The sequence below is a fragment of the Panulirus ornatus genome, chromosome 58 (genome assembly GCF_036320965.1).
Source record: "Panulirus ornatus isolate Po-2019 chromosome 58, ASM3632096v1, whole genome shotgun sequence".
Lineage (NCBI taxonomy): Eukaryota > Metazoa > Arthropoda > Malacostraca > Decapoda > Palinuridae > Panulirus > Panulirus ornatus.
The window spans coordinates 23,560,244-23,582,144 of NC_092281.1; the positions used below are offsets into that span (position 1 = coordinate 23,560,244).

The 21,901-nt window shown below is 41.8% G+C and overlaps 1 protein-coding gene across 2 annotated transcripts in view; it reads right to left on the reverse strand.

The window, feature by feature from the left end:
- The window catches only part of LOC139766668 (WD repeat domain phosphoinositide-interacting protein 3), a 105,413-nt gene that overhangs the window by 60,704 nt on the left and 22,808 nt on the right, over positions 1–21,901 (reverse strand). For both annotated transcript variants that reach the window (XR_011716935.1, XM_071695568.1), the window contains exon 6: positions 1,896–2,000. Coding sequence is in view for 1 of the 2 variants with exons in the window: in XM_071695568.1 (XP_071551669.1) it covers positions 1,896–2,000 (105 nt within the window). In the remaining variant the exon portion in view is untranslated. The remainder of the gene's footprint in view (positions 1–1,895; positions 2,001–21,901) is intronic.

The window sequence follows — 21,901 nt, forward strand, 5'->3', positions numbered from 1 at the left end:
CAAGTATGTATAGCTGTTGTAGACCCCTATAAAACTGAATTTTTTAGAAGATGCTTTATTTGATAACAAGGTGTTATAGGTTTGTTAGTTCCACTGATCCTTTCATTTAAATACATTAATCTAAAGTCAACACTGTATAATACCCCTTTATTTTTCATTAATTACTGAGAACAAGTGTACAGATATATTGATTTTGAATACTGCAATAAATCAATACATCACAATATTCCAACTTTGCACAGCAAAGCTACATATATGTATTTCATTTGTTTTCATTTTGGTATTTGTATGAGTTGATTATCTATCACACTAGAATTTGGAAAGTGTCTAATCATCTTTGTTTAATTTTCGTTTCTAAGAAAAGATACACGTAGTCAATGACTAGTAGTTATCAAGCTTTGTCATATATAGGACAGTGGAAAGATGAATGAATAATTGTCAACATCATATTCAAATATACAAATTACAGAATATACATACATTTGTTGTATAAAACAAATAACGAATCAACACAAGCAATGATGACTCCAAAATTTTGGGCACTGAAGGAAACAAACTATTCAACTGCAACTTACAACTATTCACTGGATTTATATCAATTGTTGCAGAAATTTCAGTGTTAAGGTATCTCCACATTCTTAAAAAAATCTGTTGGCCTTAAATCTTTGATGATGGTTGAAGGGGGTGAATCCACGAAAATACAACTCATTTATGGGTTAAATGGTGTTTTAACCCCCTTACTGATCAAGTGCTCCCTCAGATGCTCATAGAGTCTGTTTAGGTGAGAATTGTATGATATGAATAAAGCCTGCTTCCATAAGTTTACACAGTGAGACAAACAAGTTAATGTAGGGGGAAGCAATGAAAGACATGAAATAGGAGTATAGCAATGACTGATGATAATATTAAGCTTCAGAATACTATAGCATATCACCAGCAGTGTTCCACTAAGAATGTGAAAAGAAGTAAAGAGAATCATAATTGTGTAAAAGGACATGCTTCTGATTGCTTTCACTGCCATGATCATTATTCTGTTCTTACACAAATATCATGCATTTTGGCCATACAGTGAAAAACATATCTATATACGGAAGGATGTTTCAAAATCCAGCAGTTAATGTATGTACATTCCCACGTTGCTAAAGCTGACTGACACTTAAACATTTGCTAAAATAATTGACCCTGACAGATAGCATACCAGAAGGTCTTTTTCATTAATAGATATAGTGAGCAGATAAAGAGAGTTTTACCCACTGATAGCCCTACTCTTTCCTTTAACCACACTCATGCTACAGCACATGATAGCTTGTCAAACATTCTCAAGTTCTATGATATCCTATCAAGTTTATCACGTTCCCATTTCTGAATATCTTTCTTGACATGCAAAGATGAACAAGACAGGTCTGGAAGATAGCTTGACAAAGAATTTAGTTAGCATAAAGATCTAACACTCAATGGTCAGAGTAGCATAATAAAACTGTTAAAATCATTCTTTCTTCATATTCAACAAAATGATGAAGGGACTTTCTCTCTTAACAGTGTAAAACAAAAGAGATGGCATACATGATACAAAAATATGGAGTACTATGGCAGTAACTGTGACTGAAAAGTAGATCTGATTACTGTGTGAGGGTTTAAAAACCAGGGAAGATGGGGAGTAAGGTGAAAAGACGGATGGATGTCAGAATAATACCACGTGCAATAAATCTGGTGTCTGAAATAGGGTTGAATTCAATATCCTATTGCTTAGCAAGAAGCTTTTAGATACATACCCTAAATGAAAAGGAAATGAAAGGAAGATCGAAAAAGCAGCTACTAAGACAAAAAACAGGAATATGGTCAATTAAGAAAAATAGTGAAGTACAAAATGAAAATTGATATCACACAGTACATACCTTGATTGTTTGTTCTTCTTGTCCTCATCCTCTGTTGCAAATACATGTACAGTTCCATGGTCACTGGAGACACACAGAAGTGATGAGTCCTGGCTGAAGTTAATGCTGAAAATCATTACCACTAATCAATATCTATGATAGCTGTTTCTTCTAAAAGTTTCAGCTCTCAAATTAGCAATTAAACAATTTAAATAATGATAATAATAATAATAATAATAATAATAATAATATTCATAATAATAATAATAATAATAATAATAATAATAATAATAATAATATTAATAATCTTTTTTTTTTTTTTTTTTTTTTTTTTTATACTTTGTCGCTGTCTCCCGCGTTTGCGAGGTAGCGCAAGGAAACAGACGAAAGAAATGGCCCAACCCCCCCCATACACATGTACATACACACGTCCACACACGCAAATATACATACCTACACAGCTTTCCATGGTTTACCCCGGACGCTTCACATGCCTTGATTCAATCCACTGACAGCACGTCAACCCCTGTATACCACATCGCTCCAATTCACTCTATTCCTTGCCCTCCTTTCACCCTCCTGCATGTTCAGGCCCCGATCACACAAAATCCTTTTCACTCCATCTTTCCACCTCCAATTTGGTCTCCCTCTTCTCCTCGTTCCCTTCACCTCCGACACATATATCCTCTTGGTCAATCTTTCCTCACTCATTCTCTCCATGTGCCCAAACCATTTCAAAACACCCTCTTCTGCTCTCTCAACCACGCTCTTTTTATTTCCACACATCTCTCTTACCCTTACGTTACTTACTCGATCAAACCACCTCACACCACACATTGTCCTCAAACATCTCATTTCCAGCACATCCATCCTCCTGCGCACAACTCTATCCATAGCCCACGCCTCGCAACCATACAACATTGTTGGAACTACTATTCCTTCAAACATACCCATTTTTGCTTTCCGGGATAATGTTCTCGACTTCCACACATTTTTCAAGGCTCCCAAAATTTTCGCCCCCTCCCCCACCCTATGATCCACTTCCGCTTCCATGGTTCCATCCGCTGCCAGATCCACTCCCAGATATCTAAAACACTTCACTTCCTCCAGTTTTTCTCCATTCAAACTCACCTCCCAATTGACTTGACCCTCAACCCTACTGTACCTAATAACCTTGCTCTTATTCACATTTACTCTTAACTTTCTTCTTCCACACACTTTACCAAACTCAGTCACCAGCTTCTGCAGTTTCTCACATGAATCCGCCACCAGCGCTGTATCATCAGCGAACAACAACTGACTCACTTCCCAAGCTCTCTCATCCCCAACAGACTTCATACTTGCCCCCTAATTATTATTAGGGTGTTTTGGTCGAGGTGGTGTACAAAGTGAGAGGGCTAGGGAAAATGATATGGTAAACAGAGAAGAGGTAGTAAAAGCTTTGCGGATGATAAAAGCTGGCAAGGCAGCGGGTTTGGATGGTATTGCAGTGGAATTTACTAAAAAAGGGGGTGACTGTATTGTTGACTGGTTGGTAAGGTTATTTAATGTATGTATGACTCATGGTGAGGTGCCTGAGGATTGGTGGAATGCTTGCATAGTGCCATTGTACAAAGGCAAAGGAGATAAAAGTGAGTGCTCAAATTACAGAGGTATAAGTTTGTTGAGTATTCCTGGGAAATTATTTGGGAGGGTATTGACTGAGAGGGTGAAGGCATGTACAGAGCATCAGATTGGGGAAGAGCAGTGTGGTTTCAGAAGTGGTAGAGGATGTGTGGTTTCAGAAGTGGTAGAGGATGTGTGGATCAGGTGTTTGCTTTGAAGAATGTATGTGAGAAGTACTTAGAAAAGCAAATGGATTTGTATGTACCATTTATGGATCTGGAGAAGGCATATGATAAGAGTTGATAGAGATGTTCAGAATATTTTTCACTCCATCCTTCCACCTCCAATTTGGTCTTCCACTTCTTGCTCCCTCCACCTCTGACACATTTATCCTCTTTGTCAATCTTTCCTCACTTTTTCACTCCATATGTCCAAGCCATCTCAACACACCCTTTCGTGCTCTCTCAACCACTCTTTTACCCTTTCATTTCCTACTTGATTAAATTACCTCAAACCATATATTGTCCTCAAACATTTCATTTCTCAATCAATACCCTCCCATATAATTTCCCAGGAATACTCAACAAACTTATACCTCTGTAATTTGAACACTCAATTTATCCCCTTTGCCTTTGTACAATGGCACTATGCATGCATTCCGCCAATCCTCAAGCACTTCACCATGAGCCATACATACATTAAATATCCTTACCAATCAGTCAACAACATAGTCACCCCCTTTTTTAATAAATTCCACTGCAATACCATCCAAACCCGCCGCCTTGCCAGCTTTCATCTTCCTCAAAGCTTTCACTACCTCTTCTCTGTTTGCCAATTCATTCTCCCTAACCCTCTCACTTCGCACACCACCTCGACCAAAACACCCTATATCTGCCACTCTTACCATCTAACACATTCAAAAAAACCTTCAAAATATTCACTCCATCTCCTTCTCACATCACTAGTACTTGTTATTACCTTCCCATTAGCCCCCTATGAATAGATAAACAAATATATAAATAAATATATATACATATATACACAAGAACATATATTTGTGTGCCTTCATCCATTTCCCAATGCCACCCCACCCCACAGAAAACAGCATCAAAACCTCGGTGACAGCAAGGTAGCACCAGGAAACATACGGAGAAAGGTCACATCCACTTACATCCATAAAAAAGCTGTTGTGTGTAATGCACCGAAACTAAATCCAGGCCCCACAGATCTCTCCATGGTTTATCCCAGACGTTTCACATGCCCTGGTTCAGTCCACTGACAGCAAGCCAACCTCAGTATAAAACATCCTTCCAATTCATTCTATTCTGTGCACACCTCTCCTCCTCCTAAATGTTCTAGCCCTGATGGCTCAAAATCTATTTCACTCCATCCTTCAACCTCCAATTTGATCTCCCGCTTCTTGTTTCCTCCACCTCTGAGACATTTATCTTCTTTGCCAACCTTTCCTCACTCATTCTCTCCATATGTCCAAACAATTTCAACACACTTTCTTCTGCTCTCTCTACCACACTCTTTTAATTACTACACATCTCTTTTACCCTTTCATTACTTACTTGATCAAACCACCTCACACCACATATTGTTTAAAGCATTTCATTTCCAACACATCCCTCCTCCACCACTCAACCCTTTCTACAGCCCATGCCTCGTAAACATATAATATTATTGGAACCAATATTCCTTCAAATATATCCATTTTTGCTCTACAAGTTAGCATTTTCTCTTCCACACATCCTTCATCGCTCCCAGAACCTTTGCTTCCTCCCCATCCTAAGACTCACTTCCGCTTCCATGGCTCAATTCGCTGCCAAGTCCACTCCAAGATATCTAAAGCACTTCTCTTCCTCTAACTTTTCTCCATTCAAACTTAAATCCCAACTAACTTGTCCCTCCAAAACTTTAATTATCATTATTGGATGAAAAGAAGATGAAGTGACTATTACTGAAGCACACTTGAATGTTGTAGATGATTGGGTGACAAATATGGGTAGTCTGAGATGCGGAAGTATACAAAGCGAGAGAATCATGATGAAGCATGGTAACATGACTGGAGTGGATGGAAATGAAGTTGAATTTCTCTAGAAAAGGGATGACTGTGGTGCTGGTTGATAAGTTAGGATTTTCAATGTAAGTATGGCTCAAGATGAGTTGACTGTGGATTGGGAGATGCCTTATCATGCCAGCATATAAAAACAAGGGAAACTAAAATAAAATTTCAAACTACAGAGGCATAAGTTTACTGAGTGTACCCAGTAAGTTGGATGGGATAGCAGTGACTGAGATGGTAGAGGCATGAGGAAACACAACATGGTCTAAGGAGTGGATATGTGGATCAGGTGTTCATAAGTTTTTGTAAAGTTACATTTATAGATCTAGAGAGAGCATTTGACAGGATTCATAGATATGCTATGTGGAATGTGTTACAAATATATAGGTGGAGGGAGCTTCTAGAAGCAGAAAGGAGTTTTCAGCAAGAGAGTATGCCATGAGTGCAAAGAGTAAGAAACAAGGGTGAATAGTTCCAGGTGAAGGTGGGTCCCCATCAAAGTTGTGATGTTCCCATGGTATTCAATCTGTTTATGGATGAAGTGGTGAAGGAGGTGGATTCTAGAGTCTTAGAGAGAAGGGCAGGGCTGCAGTCTGTCAAGGGTGGTGAGCCTGGGAGGTGAGCCAGTTATTGTTTGTTAATGATGCAGCTCCAGTGGGAGTGTGAAAGAAGAAAGTTGAGATACATTTGAATAAAGGCAAGGTTATCAGGTTTTGCAGTAGAGACAGATAAGCTATAGTGTGAGTTTGAATGGAAAGAATGTGGAGGTAGTGGAGTGTTTCAGAAAACTGGGAGTGGACTTGGCTGCAAATAGGGCCATGGAAGCTGAATTAGCCATAGGGTTGAGGGGGATAAGGTCCTCAGTTCATTGAGGAGTGTGTGGTGAGAGAGGTTATGGTCTGTGAAAGCAAATATTTTCGAAAATGTCTGATGGTATAATTGTATTGACAGTGTTACACTCATACAAGGCATGGGCTGTATCTTAAAAAAGTATGGAAAAGGGTGGATGTGCTGGTAGTAAATGTCTGATGACAAGATGCGGTGTGTGGATAAGTGCATGAGAGAGCTGAAGAGGGGATACTGAATGGTTTAGGCACATGGAGAGAATAAGTGAAGAGAAAGACCAAGAGGATGTATATGGCAGATGTGTAAACATGCAGGAGGGTGTGAGGTATGTATGGGACAGATCATACAAGAGTGATGTGGTATACAGGAGGTGACATGTTGTCAATGGGTTGTAACAGGGCATTTGAAGCAGTCAGGAGAAACAAGAGCAAGGGCAGTAGAGCCTTGGTTTGGATAGGGGGATTCTGGTTTTGGTGCATTTGCTCACATCAACAAGAGTGGATGTGAGCAAATGAAGCAGTTCTTCATCTGTACCTTATGCTACCTAACTAACATGGGAAAGGGTGATCAGGTATAAAAAAATAAATACAATTCACATCATCATCATCATAATAATAATAAATACAATTCATATCATCATCATAATAATAATCATCATCATCAGTATGTAGCCCCAAGACCCATTTTATGGGCTCCTGGAGCTATAATGTTGCACTGCAATCATTAGCATGGAAATGGTGGATAACTTTGGAATAACAAATTCCTTGAGAAGACTACTCTTTATATTCCAAAGACATACAAATTCATTGAAGATGACTTTTCTATCACTGATGATTACGGGTTCGCCATAGCTTTAAGAAGCATTTAATGTTTGTTCGTAACCTTAGCTGCATACACATGCTGACACACACGTCAATCCCACCATAAATTCTAGCGGTGTAACCAAAGCAGGCAGAGTCTGGTATCACCACTCACATGTAAACTTTTTGTATTCAGCTCCACTTAAACCATGAATTCCTGTAGACCATTCTTCTTTCAGCAAACTGAAAAGCTTCTTTTCAACTTTAAACCATAAACCCTATGTCCCTCAATTATAATATCAAATGCCTTATATTCATATCCCCAGAACTAAGATTCAATCCCTTGCATCAAATCTACTAAAATACCTGATCAGCCCAACCCAAAATGCATTATGCATTTTCAGCTTCACCACTGATTCACAAACTAACAATTACCCATTTCTCATAGTTTACGTTTATTCTAACATATACCTGAACCTAATTCCCTATACTAACAGTCCCACAGCCTATGGTAATATAGCTCCTTCTATGCTTCTACAAAGTAGCATATAAGCATCATGTTCCCTTACTTCAGTGTCTCCTTTGGTATATAATATAAATCAGATGCCTTCCTTTTTTGAGTCGCTCTCCAGACTAAATGATCAAAATCAATTAAGTGGCATTTAAGCATCATGTTCCCTTCCTTCAGTGTCTCCTTTGGTACATAATATAAATCAGATACCTTTCTTTTTTTGAGTCTCTTTCCAGATTAACTGATTAAAATCACTTAAGATTTTCTTCAATTCACTTAGTCAACCATCATACCTGCAATGGTGCCCACTGTTGATATTTCTGTCATAACATAGCATTCACTTTATCATCAAAATATTCTTCTATCTCATTTTTGATTCATGTGATTTTGAGAGGAACAGTGACCATAACCATTATTTTTCTACTCTGCTATCTGATTTTTGTTCTTTAATATCTCATTCCCTTACCAAAACTTCCTTCATTTTCAATGAACTAAATATCAAAATTCATTTCCATTTCCTTATCCACTCTAGTTCAATGTTTAGATAAAATAATGAAATTACCCTCCTGCATGTTTTGAGTGATCGGGGCATGAACATGCAGGAGGATGAAAGGCGTGCAAGGAATAGAGTGAATTGGAATGATGTGGTATAACGGGGTCGACGTGCTGTTAATGTATTGAACCAGGGCATGTGAAGCGTCTGGGGTAAACCATGGAAAGTTCTGTGGGGCCTGGATGTGGAAAGGGAGCTGTGGTTTCAGTGCATTATTACATGACAGCTAGAGACTGAGTGTGAACGAATGTGGCCTTTGCTGTCTTTTCCTAGCGCTACCTTACGCACATGAGGGGGGAGGGGGTTGTTATTTCATGTGTGGCGGGGTGGCAATGGGAATGAATAAAGGCAGACAGTATGAATTATGTACATTTGTATATATGTATATGTCTGTGTGTGTGTGTGTATATATGTATAGGTATGTATATTTGCATGTGTGGACGTGTATGTATATACATGTGTATGTGGGTGGGTTGGGCCATTCTTTCATCTGTTTCCTTGCGCTACCTCGCTAACGCAGGAGACAGCGACAAGGGCATGTGAAGCGTCTGGGGTAAACCATGGAAAGTTCTGTGGGGCCTGGATGTGGAAAGGGAACTGTGGTTTCGGTGCATTATTACATGACAGCTAGAGACTGAGTGTGAATGAATGGGGCCTTTGTTGTCTTTTCCTAGCGCTACCTCGCACAGATAAGGGGGGAGGGGGTTGTTATTTCATGTGTGGCAAGGTGGCAATGGGAATGAATAAAGGCAGACAGTATGAATTATGTACATGTGTATATATGTATATGTCTGTGTGTGTATATATATGTATACGTTGAGATGTATAGGTAAGTTTATTTGCGTGTGTGGACGTGTATGTATATATATGTGTATGTGGGTGGGTTGGGCCATTCTTTCGTCTGTTTCCTTGCGCTACCTCGCTAACGCGGGAGACAGCGACAAAGCAAAATAATAAATATATATGTATGTATTTAGGGAAGCAGAGATGGCTTGCGCAAAAGATGCTTGTGGCATGAGAAGCATGGGAGGTGGGCAAATCAAAAAGGGTAGTGAGTGGTAAGATGAAGAAGTAAGATCATTAACGAAAAAGAGAGAGGCATTTGGACGATTTTTGCTGGGAAATAATATAAATGCGTAGGAGATGTATAAAAGAAAGAGGTGGAAAAGAGGGCAAATGAGAGTTGGGGTGAGAGAGTATCATTAAATTTTAGGGAGAATAAAAAGATGTTTTGGAAGGAGGTAAATAAAGTACGTAAGACAAGGGAACAAATGGGAACTTCAGTGAAGGGGGCTAATGGGGAGGTGATAACAAGTAGTGGTTATGTGAGAAGGAGATGGAGTGAGTATTTTGAAGGTTTGTTGAATGTGTTTGATGATAGAATGGATATATAGGGTGTTTTCGTCGAGGTGGTGTGGAAAGTGAGAGGGTTAAGGAAAATGATTTGGTAAACAGAGAAGAGGTAGTAAAAGCTTTGCGGAAGATGAAAGCCGGCAAGGCAGCGGGTTTGGATGGTATTGCAGAGGAATTTATTAAAAAAGGGGGTAACTGTATGGTTGACTGGTTGGTAAGGTAATTTAATGTATGTATGACTCATGGTGAGGTGCCAGAGGATTGGCGGAATGCTTGCACAGTGCCACTGTACAAAGGCAAAGGGGATAAAAGTGAGTGCTCAAATTACAGAGGTATAAGTTTGTTGAGTATTCCTGGGAAATTATATGGGAGGGTATTGATTGAGAGGGTGAAGGCATGTACAGAGCATCAGATTGGGGAAGAGCAGTGTGGTTTCAGAAGTGGTAGAGGATGTGTGGACCAGATGTTTGCTTTGAAGAATGTATGTGAGAAATACTTAGAAAAGCAAATGGATTTGTATGTAGCATTTATAGATCCGGAGAAGGCATGTGATAGAGTTGATAGAGATGCTCTGTGGAAGGTATTAAGAATATGTGGTGTGGAAGGCAAGTTGTTAGAAGCAGTGAAAAATGTTTATCGAGGATGTAAGGCATGTGTACGAGTAGGAAGAGAGGAAAGTGATTGGTTCGCAGTGAATGTTGATTTGCAGCAGGGGTGTGTGATGTCTCCATGGTTGTTTAATTTGTTTATGGATGGGGTTGTTAGGGAGGTGAATGCAAGAGTTTTGGAAAGAGGGGCAAGTACGCAGTCTGTTGTGGATGAGAGAGCTTGGGAAGTGAGTCAGTTGTTGTTCGCTGATGATACAGCGCTGGTGGCTGATTCATGTGAGAAACTGCAGAAGCTGGTGACTGAGTTTGGTAAAGTGTGTGAAAGAAGGAAGCTGAGAGTAAATGTGAATAAGAGCAAGGTTATTAGGTACAGTAAGGTTGAGGGTCAAGTCAACTGGGATGTAAGTTTGAATGGAGAAAAACTGGAAGAAGTGAAGCGTTTTAGATATCTGGGAGTGGATTTGGCAGCGGATGGAACCATGGAAGCAGAAGTGAATCATAGAGTGGGGGAGGGGGCGAAAATTCTGGGAGTGTTGAAGAATGTGTGGAAGTCGAGAACATTATCTCGGAAAGCAAAAATGGGTATGTTTGAAGGAATAGTGGTTCCAACAATGTTACATGGTTGTGAGGCATGGGCTATGCATAGAGTTGTGTGGAGGAGGGTGGATGTGCTGGAAATGAGATATTTGAGGACAGTATGTGGTGTGAGGTGGTTTGATTGAGTAAGTAATAACTGGATAAGAGAGATGTGTGGCAATAAAAAGAGTGTGGTTGAGAGAGCAGAAGAGGGTGTTTTGAAATGTTTGGTCACATGGAGAGAATGAGTGAGGAAAGATTTACATAGAGGATATATGTGTCAGAGGTGGAGGGAACGAATAGAAGTGGGAGACCAAATTGGAGGTGGAAAGATGGAGTGAAAAAGATTTTAAGTGATAGGGGCCTAAACATGCAGGAGGGTGAAAGACGTGCAAGGAATAGAGTGAATTGGAACGATGTGGTATACCGGGGTCAACGTACTGTCAAAGGAGTGAACGAGGGCATGTGAAGCGTCTGGGGTAAACCATGGAAAGTTCTGTGGGGCCTGGATGTGGAAAGGGAGCTGTGGTTTCAGTGCATTATTACATGACAGCTAGAGACTGAGTGTGAACGAATGGGGCCTTTGTTGTCTTTTCCTAGCGCTACCTTGTACACATGAGGGGGGAGGGATTTGTTATTTTATGTGTGGCGGGGTGGCAATGGGAATGAATAAAGGCAGACAGCATGAATTATGTATATGTCTGTGTGTGTATATATATATGTATACGTTGAGATGGAGAGGTATGTATATTTGCATGTGTGGATGTGTATGTACATACATGTGTATGTGGGTGGGTTGGGCCATTCTTTCATCTGTTTCCTTGCGCTACCTCGCTAACGCGGGAGACAGCGACAAAGCAAAATAAATAAATAAATAAATAAATAAATAAATATATATTTCTCCCCTATCCCTCGGGCTAGGGGAAAAAGAATACTTCCCCCACATTCCTCACGTGTCGTAGAAGGCGACTAAAGGGGAGGGGAATGAGAGGCTAGAAACCCTCCCCTCCTGTATTTTAACTTTCTAGAAGGGGAAACAGAAGAAGGAGTCACGCGGGGAGTGCTCATCCTCCTTGAAGGCTCAGACTGGGGTGTCTAAATGTGTGTGGATGTAACCAAGTTGAGAAAAAAGGAGAGATAGGTAGTATGCTTGAGGAGAGGAACCTGGATATTTTGGCTCTGTGTGAAACGAAGCTCAAGGGTAAAGGGGAAGAGTGGTTTGGGAATGTCTTGGGAGTAAAGTCAGGGGTTAGTGAGAGGAAAAGTGCAAGGGGAGGAGTAGCACTACTCCTGAAACAGGAGTGGTGGGAGTATGTGATAGAGTGTAAGAAAGTAAACTCTAGATTGATATGGGTAAAACTGAAAGTTGATGGAGAGAGATGGGTGATTATTGGTGCATATGCATTTGGGCATGAGAAGAAAGATCATGAGAGGCAAGTGTTTTGGGAGCAGCTTAATGAGTGTGTTAGTGGTTTTGATGCACGAGACCAAGTTATAGTGATGGGTGATTTGAATGCAAAGGTGAGTAATGTGGCAGTTGAGGGAATAATTGGTATACATGGGGTCTTCAGTGTTATAAATGGAAATTGACAGATGTTCTGGAAGGAGGTAAATAGGGTGCGTAAGACAAGGGAGCAAATGGGAACTTCAGTGAAGGGCGTAAATGGGGAGGTGATAACAAGTAGCGGTGATGTGAGAAGGAGATGGAATGAGTATTTTGAAGGTTTGTTGAATGTGTCTGATGACAGAGTGGCAGATATAGGGTGTTTTGGTCGAGGTGGTGTGCAAAGTGAGAGGGTTAGGGAAAATGATTTGGTAAACAGAGAAGAGGTAGTAAAAGCTTTGCGGAAGATGAAAGCCGGCAAGGCAGCAGGTTTGGATGGTATTGCAGTGGAATTTATTAAGAAAGGGGGTGACTGTATTGTTGACTGGTTGGTAAGGTTATTTAATGTATGTATGACTCATGGTGAGGTGCCTGAGGATTGGCGGAATGCGTGCATAGTGCCATTGTACAAAGGCAAAGGGGATAAGAGTGAGTGCTCAAATTACAGAGGTATAAGTTTGTTGAGTATTCCTGGTAAATTATATGGGAGGGTATTGATTGAGAGGGTGAAGGCATGTACAGAGCATCAGATTGGGGAAGAGCAGTGCGGTTTCAGAAGTGGTAGAGGATGTGTGGATCAGGTGTTTGCTTTGAAGAATGTATGTGAGAAATACTTAGAAAAGCAAATGGATTTGTATGTAGCATTTATGGATCTGGAGAAGGCATATGATAGAGTTGATAGAGATGCTCTGTGGAAGGTATTAAGAATATATGGTGTGGGAGGCAAGTTGTTAGAAGCAGTGAAAAGTTTTTATCGAGGATGTAAGGCATGTGTACGTGTAGGAAGAGAGGAAAGTGATTGGTTCTCAGTGAATGTAGGTTTGCGGCAGGGGTGTGTGATGTCTCCATGGTTGTTTAATTTGTTTATGGATGGGGTTGTAAAGGAGGTAAATGCAAGAGTCCTGGAAAGAGGGGCAAGTATGAAGTCTGTTGGGGATGAGAGAGCTTGGGAAGTGAGTCAATTGTTGTTCGCTGATGATACAGCGCTGGTGGCTGATTCATGTGAGAAACTGCAGAAGCTGGTGACTGAGTTTGGTAAAGTGTGTGGAAGAAGAAAGTTGAGAGTAAATGTGAATAAGAGCAAGGTTATTAGGTACAGTAGGGGTGAGGGTCAAGTCAATTGGGAGGTGAGTTTGAATGGAGAAAAACTGGAGGAAGTGAAGTGTTTTAGATATCTGGGAGTGGATCTGTCAGCGGATGGAACCATGGAAGCGGAAGTGGATCATAGGGTGGGGGAGGGGGCGAAAATTTTGGGAGCCTTGAAAAATGTGTGGAAGTCGAGAACATTATCTCGGAAAGCAAAAATGGGTATGTTTGAGGGAATAGTGGTTCCAACAATGCTGTATGGTTGCGAGGCGTGGGCTATGGATAGAGATGTGCGCAGGAGGATGGATGTGCTGGAAATGAGATGTTTGAGGACAATGTGTGGTGTGAGGTGGTTTGATCGAGTAAGTAACGTAAGGGTAAGAGAGATGTGTGGAAATAAAAAGAGCGTGGTTGAGAGAGCAGAAGAGGGTGTTTTGAAATGGTTTGGGCACATGGAGAGAATGAGTGAGGAGAGATTGACCAAGAGGATATATGTGTCGGAGGTGGAGGGAACGAGGAGAAGAGGGAGACCAAATTGGAGGTGGAAAGATGGAGTGAAAAAGATTTTGTGTGATCGGGGCCTGAACATGCAGGAGGGTGAAAGGAGGGCAAGAAATAGAGTGAATTGGAGTCATGTGGTATACAGGGGTTGACGTGCTGTCAGTGGATTGAAGCAAGGCATGTGAAGCGTCTGGGGTAAACCATGGAAAGCTGTGTAGGTATGTATATTCGCGTGTGTGGACGTGTGTATGTACATGTGTATGGGGGGGGGGTTGGGCCATTTCTTTCGTCTGTTTCCTTGCGCTACCTCGCAAACGCGGGAGACAGCGACAAAGTATAAAAAAAAAAAAAAAAAAAAAAAAAAAATGGAAATGGTGAAGTTTGTAGATTTGTGTGCTGAAAAAGGACTGGTGATTGGAAATACCTGGTTTAAAAAGAGAGATATACATAAGTATACGTATGTAAGTAGGAGAGATGGCCAGAGAGCGTTATTGGATTACGTGTTAATTGACAGGCGCGCTAAAGAGAGACTTTTGGATGTTAATGTACTGAGAGGTGCAACTGGAGGGATGTCTGATCATTATCTTGTGGAGGCGAAGGTGAAGATTTGTAGAGGTTTTCAGAAAAGAAGAGTGAATGTTGGGGAGAAGAGGGTGAAGAGAGTAAGTGAGCTTGGGAAGGAGACTTGTGTGAGGAAAAACCAGGAGAGACTGAGTACAGAATGGAAAAAGGTGAGAACAAAGGATGTAGGGGGAGTGGGGGAGGAATGGGATGTATTTAGGGAAGCAGTGATGGCTTGCGCAAAAGATGTTTGTGGCATGAGAAGCATGGGAGGTTGGCAGATTAGAAAGGGTAGTGAGCGGTGGGATGAAGAAGTAAGATTGTTGGTGAAAGAGAAGAGAGAGGCACCTGGACAATTTTTGCAGGGAAATAATGCAAAGGAATGGGAGATGTATAAAAGAAAGAGGCAGGAGGTCAAGAGAAAGGTGAAAGAGGTGAAAAAGAGGGCAAATGAGAGTTGGAGTGAGAGAGTATCATTAAATTTTAGGGAGAATAAAAAGATGTTTTGGAAGGGGGTAAATAAAGTGCATAAGACAAGGGGACAAATGGTGGTGATAACAAGTAGTGGTGAGGTGAGAAGGAGATGGAGTGAGTATTATGAAGGTTTGTTGAATGTGTTTGATGATAGAGTGGCAGATATAGGGTGTTTTGGTCGAGGTGGTGTGCAAAGTGAGAGGGTTGGGGAAAATGATTTGGTAAACAGAGAAGAGGTAGTAAAAACTTTGCGGAAGATGAAAGCCGGCAAGGCAGCGAGTTTGGATGGTATTGCAGTGGAATTCATAAAAAAAAAAGGGGGGTGACTGTATTGTTGACTGGTTGGTAAGGTTATTTAATGTATTTATGATTCATGGTGAGGTGCCTGAGGATTGGCGGAATGCTTGTATAGTGCCATTATACAAAGGCAAAGGGGACAAAGGTGAGTGCTCAAATTACAGAGGTATAAGTTTGTTGAGTATTCCTGGGAAATTATATGGGAGGGTATTGATTGAGAGGGTGAAGGCATGTACAGAGCATCAGATTGGGGAAGAGCAGTGTGGTTTCAGAAGTGGTAGAGGATGTGTGGATCAGGTGTTTGCTTTGAAGAATGTATGTGAGAAATACTTAGAAAAGCAAATGGATTTGTATGTAGCATTTATGGATTTGGAGAAGGCATATGATAGAGTTGATAGAGATGCTCTGTGGAAGGTATTAAGAATATATGGTGTAGGAGGCAAGTTGTTAGAAGCAGTGAAAAGTTTTTATCAAGGATGTAAGGCATGTGTACGAGTAGGAAGAAAGGAAAGTGATTAGTTCTCAGTGAATGCAGGTTTGTGGCAGGGGTGTGTGATGTCTCCATGGTTGTGAAATTTGTTTATGGATGGGGTTGTTAGGGAGGTGAATGCAAGAGTTTTGGAAAGAGGGGCAAGTATGCAGTCTGTTGTGGATGAGAGAGCTTGGGAAGTGAGTCAGTTGTTGTTCGCTGATGATACAGCGCTGGTGGCTGATTCATGTGAGAAACTGCAGAAGCTGGTGACTGAGTTTGGTAAAGTGTGTGAAAGAAGAAAGTTGAGAGTAAACGTGAATGAGAGCAAGGTTATTAGGTACAGTAAGGTTGAGGGTCAAGTCAATTGGGAGGTAAGTTTGAATGGAGAAAAATTGGAGGAAGTGAAGTGTTTTAGATATCTGGGAGTGGATTTGGCAGCAGATGGAAGCGGAAGTGAATCACAAGGTGGGGGAGGGGGTGAAAAATCTGGGAGCGTTGAAGAATGTGTGGAAGTTGAGAACATTATCTCGGAAAGCAAAAATGGGTATGTTTGAGGGAATAGTGGTTCCAACAATGTTGTATGGTTGCGAGGCATGGGCTATGGATAGGGTTGTGCGCAGGAGGGTGGATGTGCTGGAAATGAGATGTTTGAGGACAACATGTGGTGTGAGGTGGTTTGACTGAGTAAGTTATAATAGGGTAAGAGAGATGTGTGGTAATAAAAAGAGTGTGGTTGAGAGAGCAGAAGAGAGTGTTTTGAAATGGTTTGGTCACATGGAGAGAATGAGTGAAGAAAGATTGGCAAAGACGATATATGTGTCGGAGGTGGAGGGAATGAGAAGTGGGGGACCAAATTGAAGGTGGAAAGATGGAGTGAAAAAGATTTTGAGAGATCGGGGCCTGAACATGCAGGAGGGTGAAAGGCGTGCAAGGAATAGAGTGAATTGGAACGATGTGGTATACCGGGGTCGATGTGCTGTCAATGGATTGAACAAGGGCATGTGAAACATCTGGGGTAAACCATGGAAAGTTCTGTGGGGCCTGGATATGGAAAGGGAGCTGTGGTTTCGGTGCATTATTACATGACAGCTAGAGACTGAGTGTGAACGAATGGGGCCTTTGTTGTCTTTTCCTAGCGCTACCTCGCACAAATGAGGGGGGAGGGGGTTGTTATTTCATGTGTAGCGAGATGGCGATGGGAATGAATAAAGGCAGACAGTATGAATTATGTACATGTGTATATATGTATATGTCTGTGTGTGTATATATATGTATATGTTGAGATGTATAGGTATGTAGATTTGCGTGTGTGGACGTGTATGTATATACATGTGTATGTGTGTGGGTTGGGCCATTCTTTCGTCTGTTTCCCATGCATTCCTCACGTGTCGTATAAGGCGACTAAAGGGGAGGGGAGCGGGGGGCTAGAAACCCTCCCCCTCCTTGTATTTTAACTTTCTAAAAAGGGAAACAAAAGAAGGAGTCAGCGGGGAGTGCTCATCCTCCTCAAAGGCTCAGACTGGGGTGTCTAAATGTGTGTGGATGTAACCAAGATGAGAAAAAAGGAGAGATAGGTAGTATGTTTGAGGAAAGGAACCTGGATGTTTTGGCTCTGAGTGAAACGAAGCTCAAGGGTAAAGGGGAAGAGTAAAGTCAGGGGTTAGTGAGAGGACAAGAGCAAGGGAAGGAGTAGCACTACTCCTGAAACAGGAGTGGTGGGAGTATGTGAGAGAGTGCAAGAAAGTAAACTCTAGATTGATATGGGTACAACTGAAAGTTGATGGAGAGAGATGGGTGATTATTGGTGCATATGCACCTGGGCATGAGAAGAAAGATCATGAGAGGCAAGTGTTTTGGGAGCAGCTGAATGAGTGTGTTAGTGGTTTTGATGCACGAGACCAGGTTATAGTGATGGGTGATTTGAATGCAAAGGTGAGTAATGTGGCAGTTGAGGGAATAATTGGTATACATAGGGTGTTCAGTGTTGTAAATGGAAATGGTGAGGAGCTTGTAGATTTATGTGCTGAAAAAGGACTGGTGATTGGGAATACCTGGTTTAAAAAGAGATTTTTTTTTTTTTTTTTTTTTTTTTTGCTTTGTCGCTGTCTCCTGCGTTTGCGAGGTAGCGCAAGGAAACAGACGAAAGAAATGGCCCAACCCACCCCCATACACATGTATATACATACGTCCACACACGCAAAATATACATACCTACACAGCTTTCCTTGGTTTACCCCAGACGCTTCACATGCCCCGCTTTAATCCAATGACAGCACGTCAACCCCGGTATACCACATCACTCCAATTCACTCTATTCCTTGCCCTCCTTTCACCCTCCTGCATGTTCAGGCCCCGATCACACAAAATCTTTTTCACTCCATCTTTCCACCTCCAATTTGGTCTCCCACTTCTCGTTCCCTCCACCTCCGACACATATATCCACTTGGTCAATCTTTCCTCACTCATTCTCTCCATGTGCCCAAACCATTTCAAAACACCCTCTTCTGCTCTCTCAACCACGCTCTTTCTATTTCCACACATCTCTCTTACCCTTACGTTACTTACTCGTTCAAACCACCTCACACCACACATTGTCCTCAAACATCTCATTTCCAGCCCATCCATCCTCCTGCGCACAACTCTATCCATAGCCCAGGACTCGCAACCATACAACATTGTTGGAACCACTATTCCTTCAAACATACTCATTTTTGCTTTCCAAGATAATGTTCTCGACTTCCACACATTCTTCAAGGCTCCCAGAATTTTCGCCCCCTCCCCCACCCTATGATCCACTTCCGCTTCCATGGTTCCATCCGCTGCCAGATCCACTCCCAGATATCTAAAACACTTCACTTCCTCCAGTTTTTCTCCATTCAAACTCACCTCCCAACTGACTTGACTCTCAACCCTACTGTACCTAATAACCTTGCTCTTATTAACATTTACTCTTAACTTTCTTCTTTCACACACTTTACCAAACTCAGTCACCAGCTTCTGCAGTTTCTCACATGAATCAGCCACCAGCGCTGTATCATCAGCGAACAACAACTGACTCACTTCCCAAGCTCTCTCATTCCCAACAGACTTCATACTTGCCCCTCTTTCCAAAACTCTTGCATTCACCTCCCTAACAACCCCATCCATAAACAAATTAAACAACCATGGAGACATCACACACCCCTGCCGCAAACCTACATTCACTGAGAACCAATCACTTTCCTCTCTTCCTACACGTACACATGCCTTACATCCTCGATAAAAACTTTTCACTGCTTCTAACAACTTGCCTCCCACACCATATATTCTTAATACCTTCCACAGAGCAACTCTATCAACTCTATCATATGCCTTCTCCAGATCCATAAATGCTACATACAAATCCATTTGCTTTTCTAAGTATTTCTCACATACATTCTTCAAAGCAAACACCTGATCCACACATCCTCTACCACTTCTGAAACCACACTGCTCTTCCCCAATCTGATGCTCTGTATAAGTATACATATGTAAGTAGGAGAGATGGCCACAGAGCATGATTGGATTACGTGTTAATTGATAGGCATGCGAAAGAGAGACTTTTGGATGTTAATGTGCTGAGAGGTGCAACTGGAGGGATGTCTGATCATTATCTTGTGGAGGCGAAGGTGAAGATTTGTAGAGGTTTTCAGATATATATATATATATATATATATATATATATATATATATATATTTTTTTTTTTTTTTTTTTTTTTTTTTTTTTTTATACTTTGTCGCTGTCTCCCGCGTTTGCGAGGTAGCGCAAGGAAACAGACGAAAGAAATGGCCCAACCCCCCCCCCATACACATGTACATACACACGTCCACACACGCAAATATACATACCTACACAGCTTTCCATGGTTTACCCCAGACGCTTCACATGCCTTGCTTCAATCCACTGACAGCACGTCAAGCCCTGTATACCACATGACTCCAATTCACTCTATTTCTTGCCCTCCTTTCACCCTCCTGCATGTTCAGGCCCCGATCACACAAAATCTTTTTCACTCCATCTTTCCACCTCCAATTTGGTCTCCCTCTTCTCCTCGTTCCCTCCACCTCCGACACATATATCCTCTTGGTCAATCTCTCCTCACTCATTCTCTCCATGTGCCCAAACCATTTCAAAACACCCTCTTCTGCTCTCTCAACCACGCTCTTTTTATTTCCACACATCTCTCTTACCCTTACGTTACTTACTCGATCAAACCACCTCACACCACACATTGTCCTCAAACATCTCATTTCCAGCACATCCATCCTCCTGCGCACATCTCTATCCATAGCCCACGCCTCGCAACCATACAGCATTGTTGGAACCACTATTCCCTCAAACATACCCATTTTTGCTTTCCGAGATAATGTTCTCGACTTCCACACATTTTTCAAGGCTCCCAAAATTTTCGCCCCCTCCCCCACCCTATGATCCACTTCCGCTTCCATGGTTCCATCCGCTGACAGATCCACTCCCAGATATCTAAAACACTTCACTTCCTCCAGTTTTTCTCCATTCAAACTCACCTCCCAATTGACTTTACCCTCACCCCTACTGTACCTAATAACCTTGCTCTTATTCACATTTACTCTCAACTTTCTTCTTCCACACACTTTACCAAACTCAGTCACCAGCTTCTGCAGTTTCTCACATGAATCAGCCACCAGCGCTGTATCATCAGCGAACAACAATTGACTCACTTCCCAAGCTCTCTCATCCCCAACAGACTTCATACTTGCCCCTCTTTCCAGGACTCTAGCATTTACCTCCCTTACAACCCCATCCATAAACAAATTAAACAACCATGGAGACATCACACACCCCTGCCGCAAACCTACATTCACTGAGAACCAATCACTTTCCTCTCTTCCTACACGTACACATGCCTTACATCCTCGATAAAAACTTTTCACTGCTTCTAACAACTTGCCTCCCACACCATATATTCTTAATACCTTCCACAGAGCATCTCTATCAACTCTATCATATGCCTTCTCCAGATCCATAAATGCTACATACAAATCCATTTGCTTTTCTAAGTATTTCTCACATACATTCTTCAAAGCAAACACCTGATCCACACATCCTCTACCACTTCTGAAACCGCACTGCTCTTCCCCAATCTGATGCTCTGTACATGCCTTCACCCTCTCAATCAATACCCTCCCATATAATTTACCAGGAATACTCAACAAACTTATACCTCTGTAATTTGAGCACTCACTCTTATCCCCTTTGCCTTTGTACAATGGCACTATGCACGCATTCCGCCAATCCTCAGGCACCTCACCATGAGTCATACATACATTAAATAACCTTACCAACCAGTCAACAATACAGTCACCCCCTTTCTTAATAAATTCCACTGCAATACCATCCAAACCTGCTGCCTTGTTCTTTCAAACTATTAGCTATTTCCCGCGTTAGCGAGTTAGCGTTAAGAACATAGGACTGGACCTTTGAGGGAATATCCTCACCTGGTCCCCTTCTCTGTTCCTCCTTTTGGAAAATTGAAAAAAAAAAGCGAAAGGGGAGGATTTCCAGCCCCCCCGCTCCCTCCCCTTTTAGGGGGCGAAAATTCTGGGAGCCTTGAAGAATGTGTGGAAGTCGAGAACATTATCTCGGAAAGCAAAAATGGGGATGTTTGAAGGAATAGTGGTTCCAACAATGTTGTATGGTTGCGAGGCGTGGGCTATGGATAGAGTCGTGCGCAGGAGGATGGATGTGCTGGAAATGAGATGTTTGAGGACAATGTGTGGTGTGAGGTGGTTTGAACGAGTAAGTAACGTAAGGGTAAGAGAGATGTGTGGAAATAGAAAGAGCGTGGTTGAGAGAGCAGAAGAGGGTGTTTTGAAATGGTTTGGGCACATGGAGAGAATGAGTGAGGAAAGATTGACCAAGTGGATATATGTGTCGGAGGTGGAGGGAACGAGAAGTGGGAGACCAAATTGGAGGTGGAAAGATGGAGTGAAAAAGATTTTGTGTGATCGGGGCCTGAACATGCAGGAGGGTGAAAGGAGGGCAAGGAATAGAGTGAATTGGATCGATGTGGCATACCGGGGTTGAAGTGCTGTCAGTGGGTTGAATCAGGGCA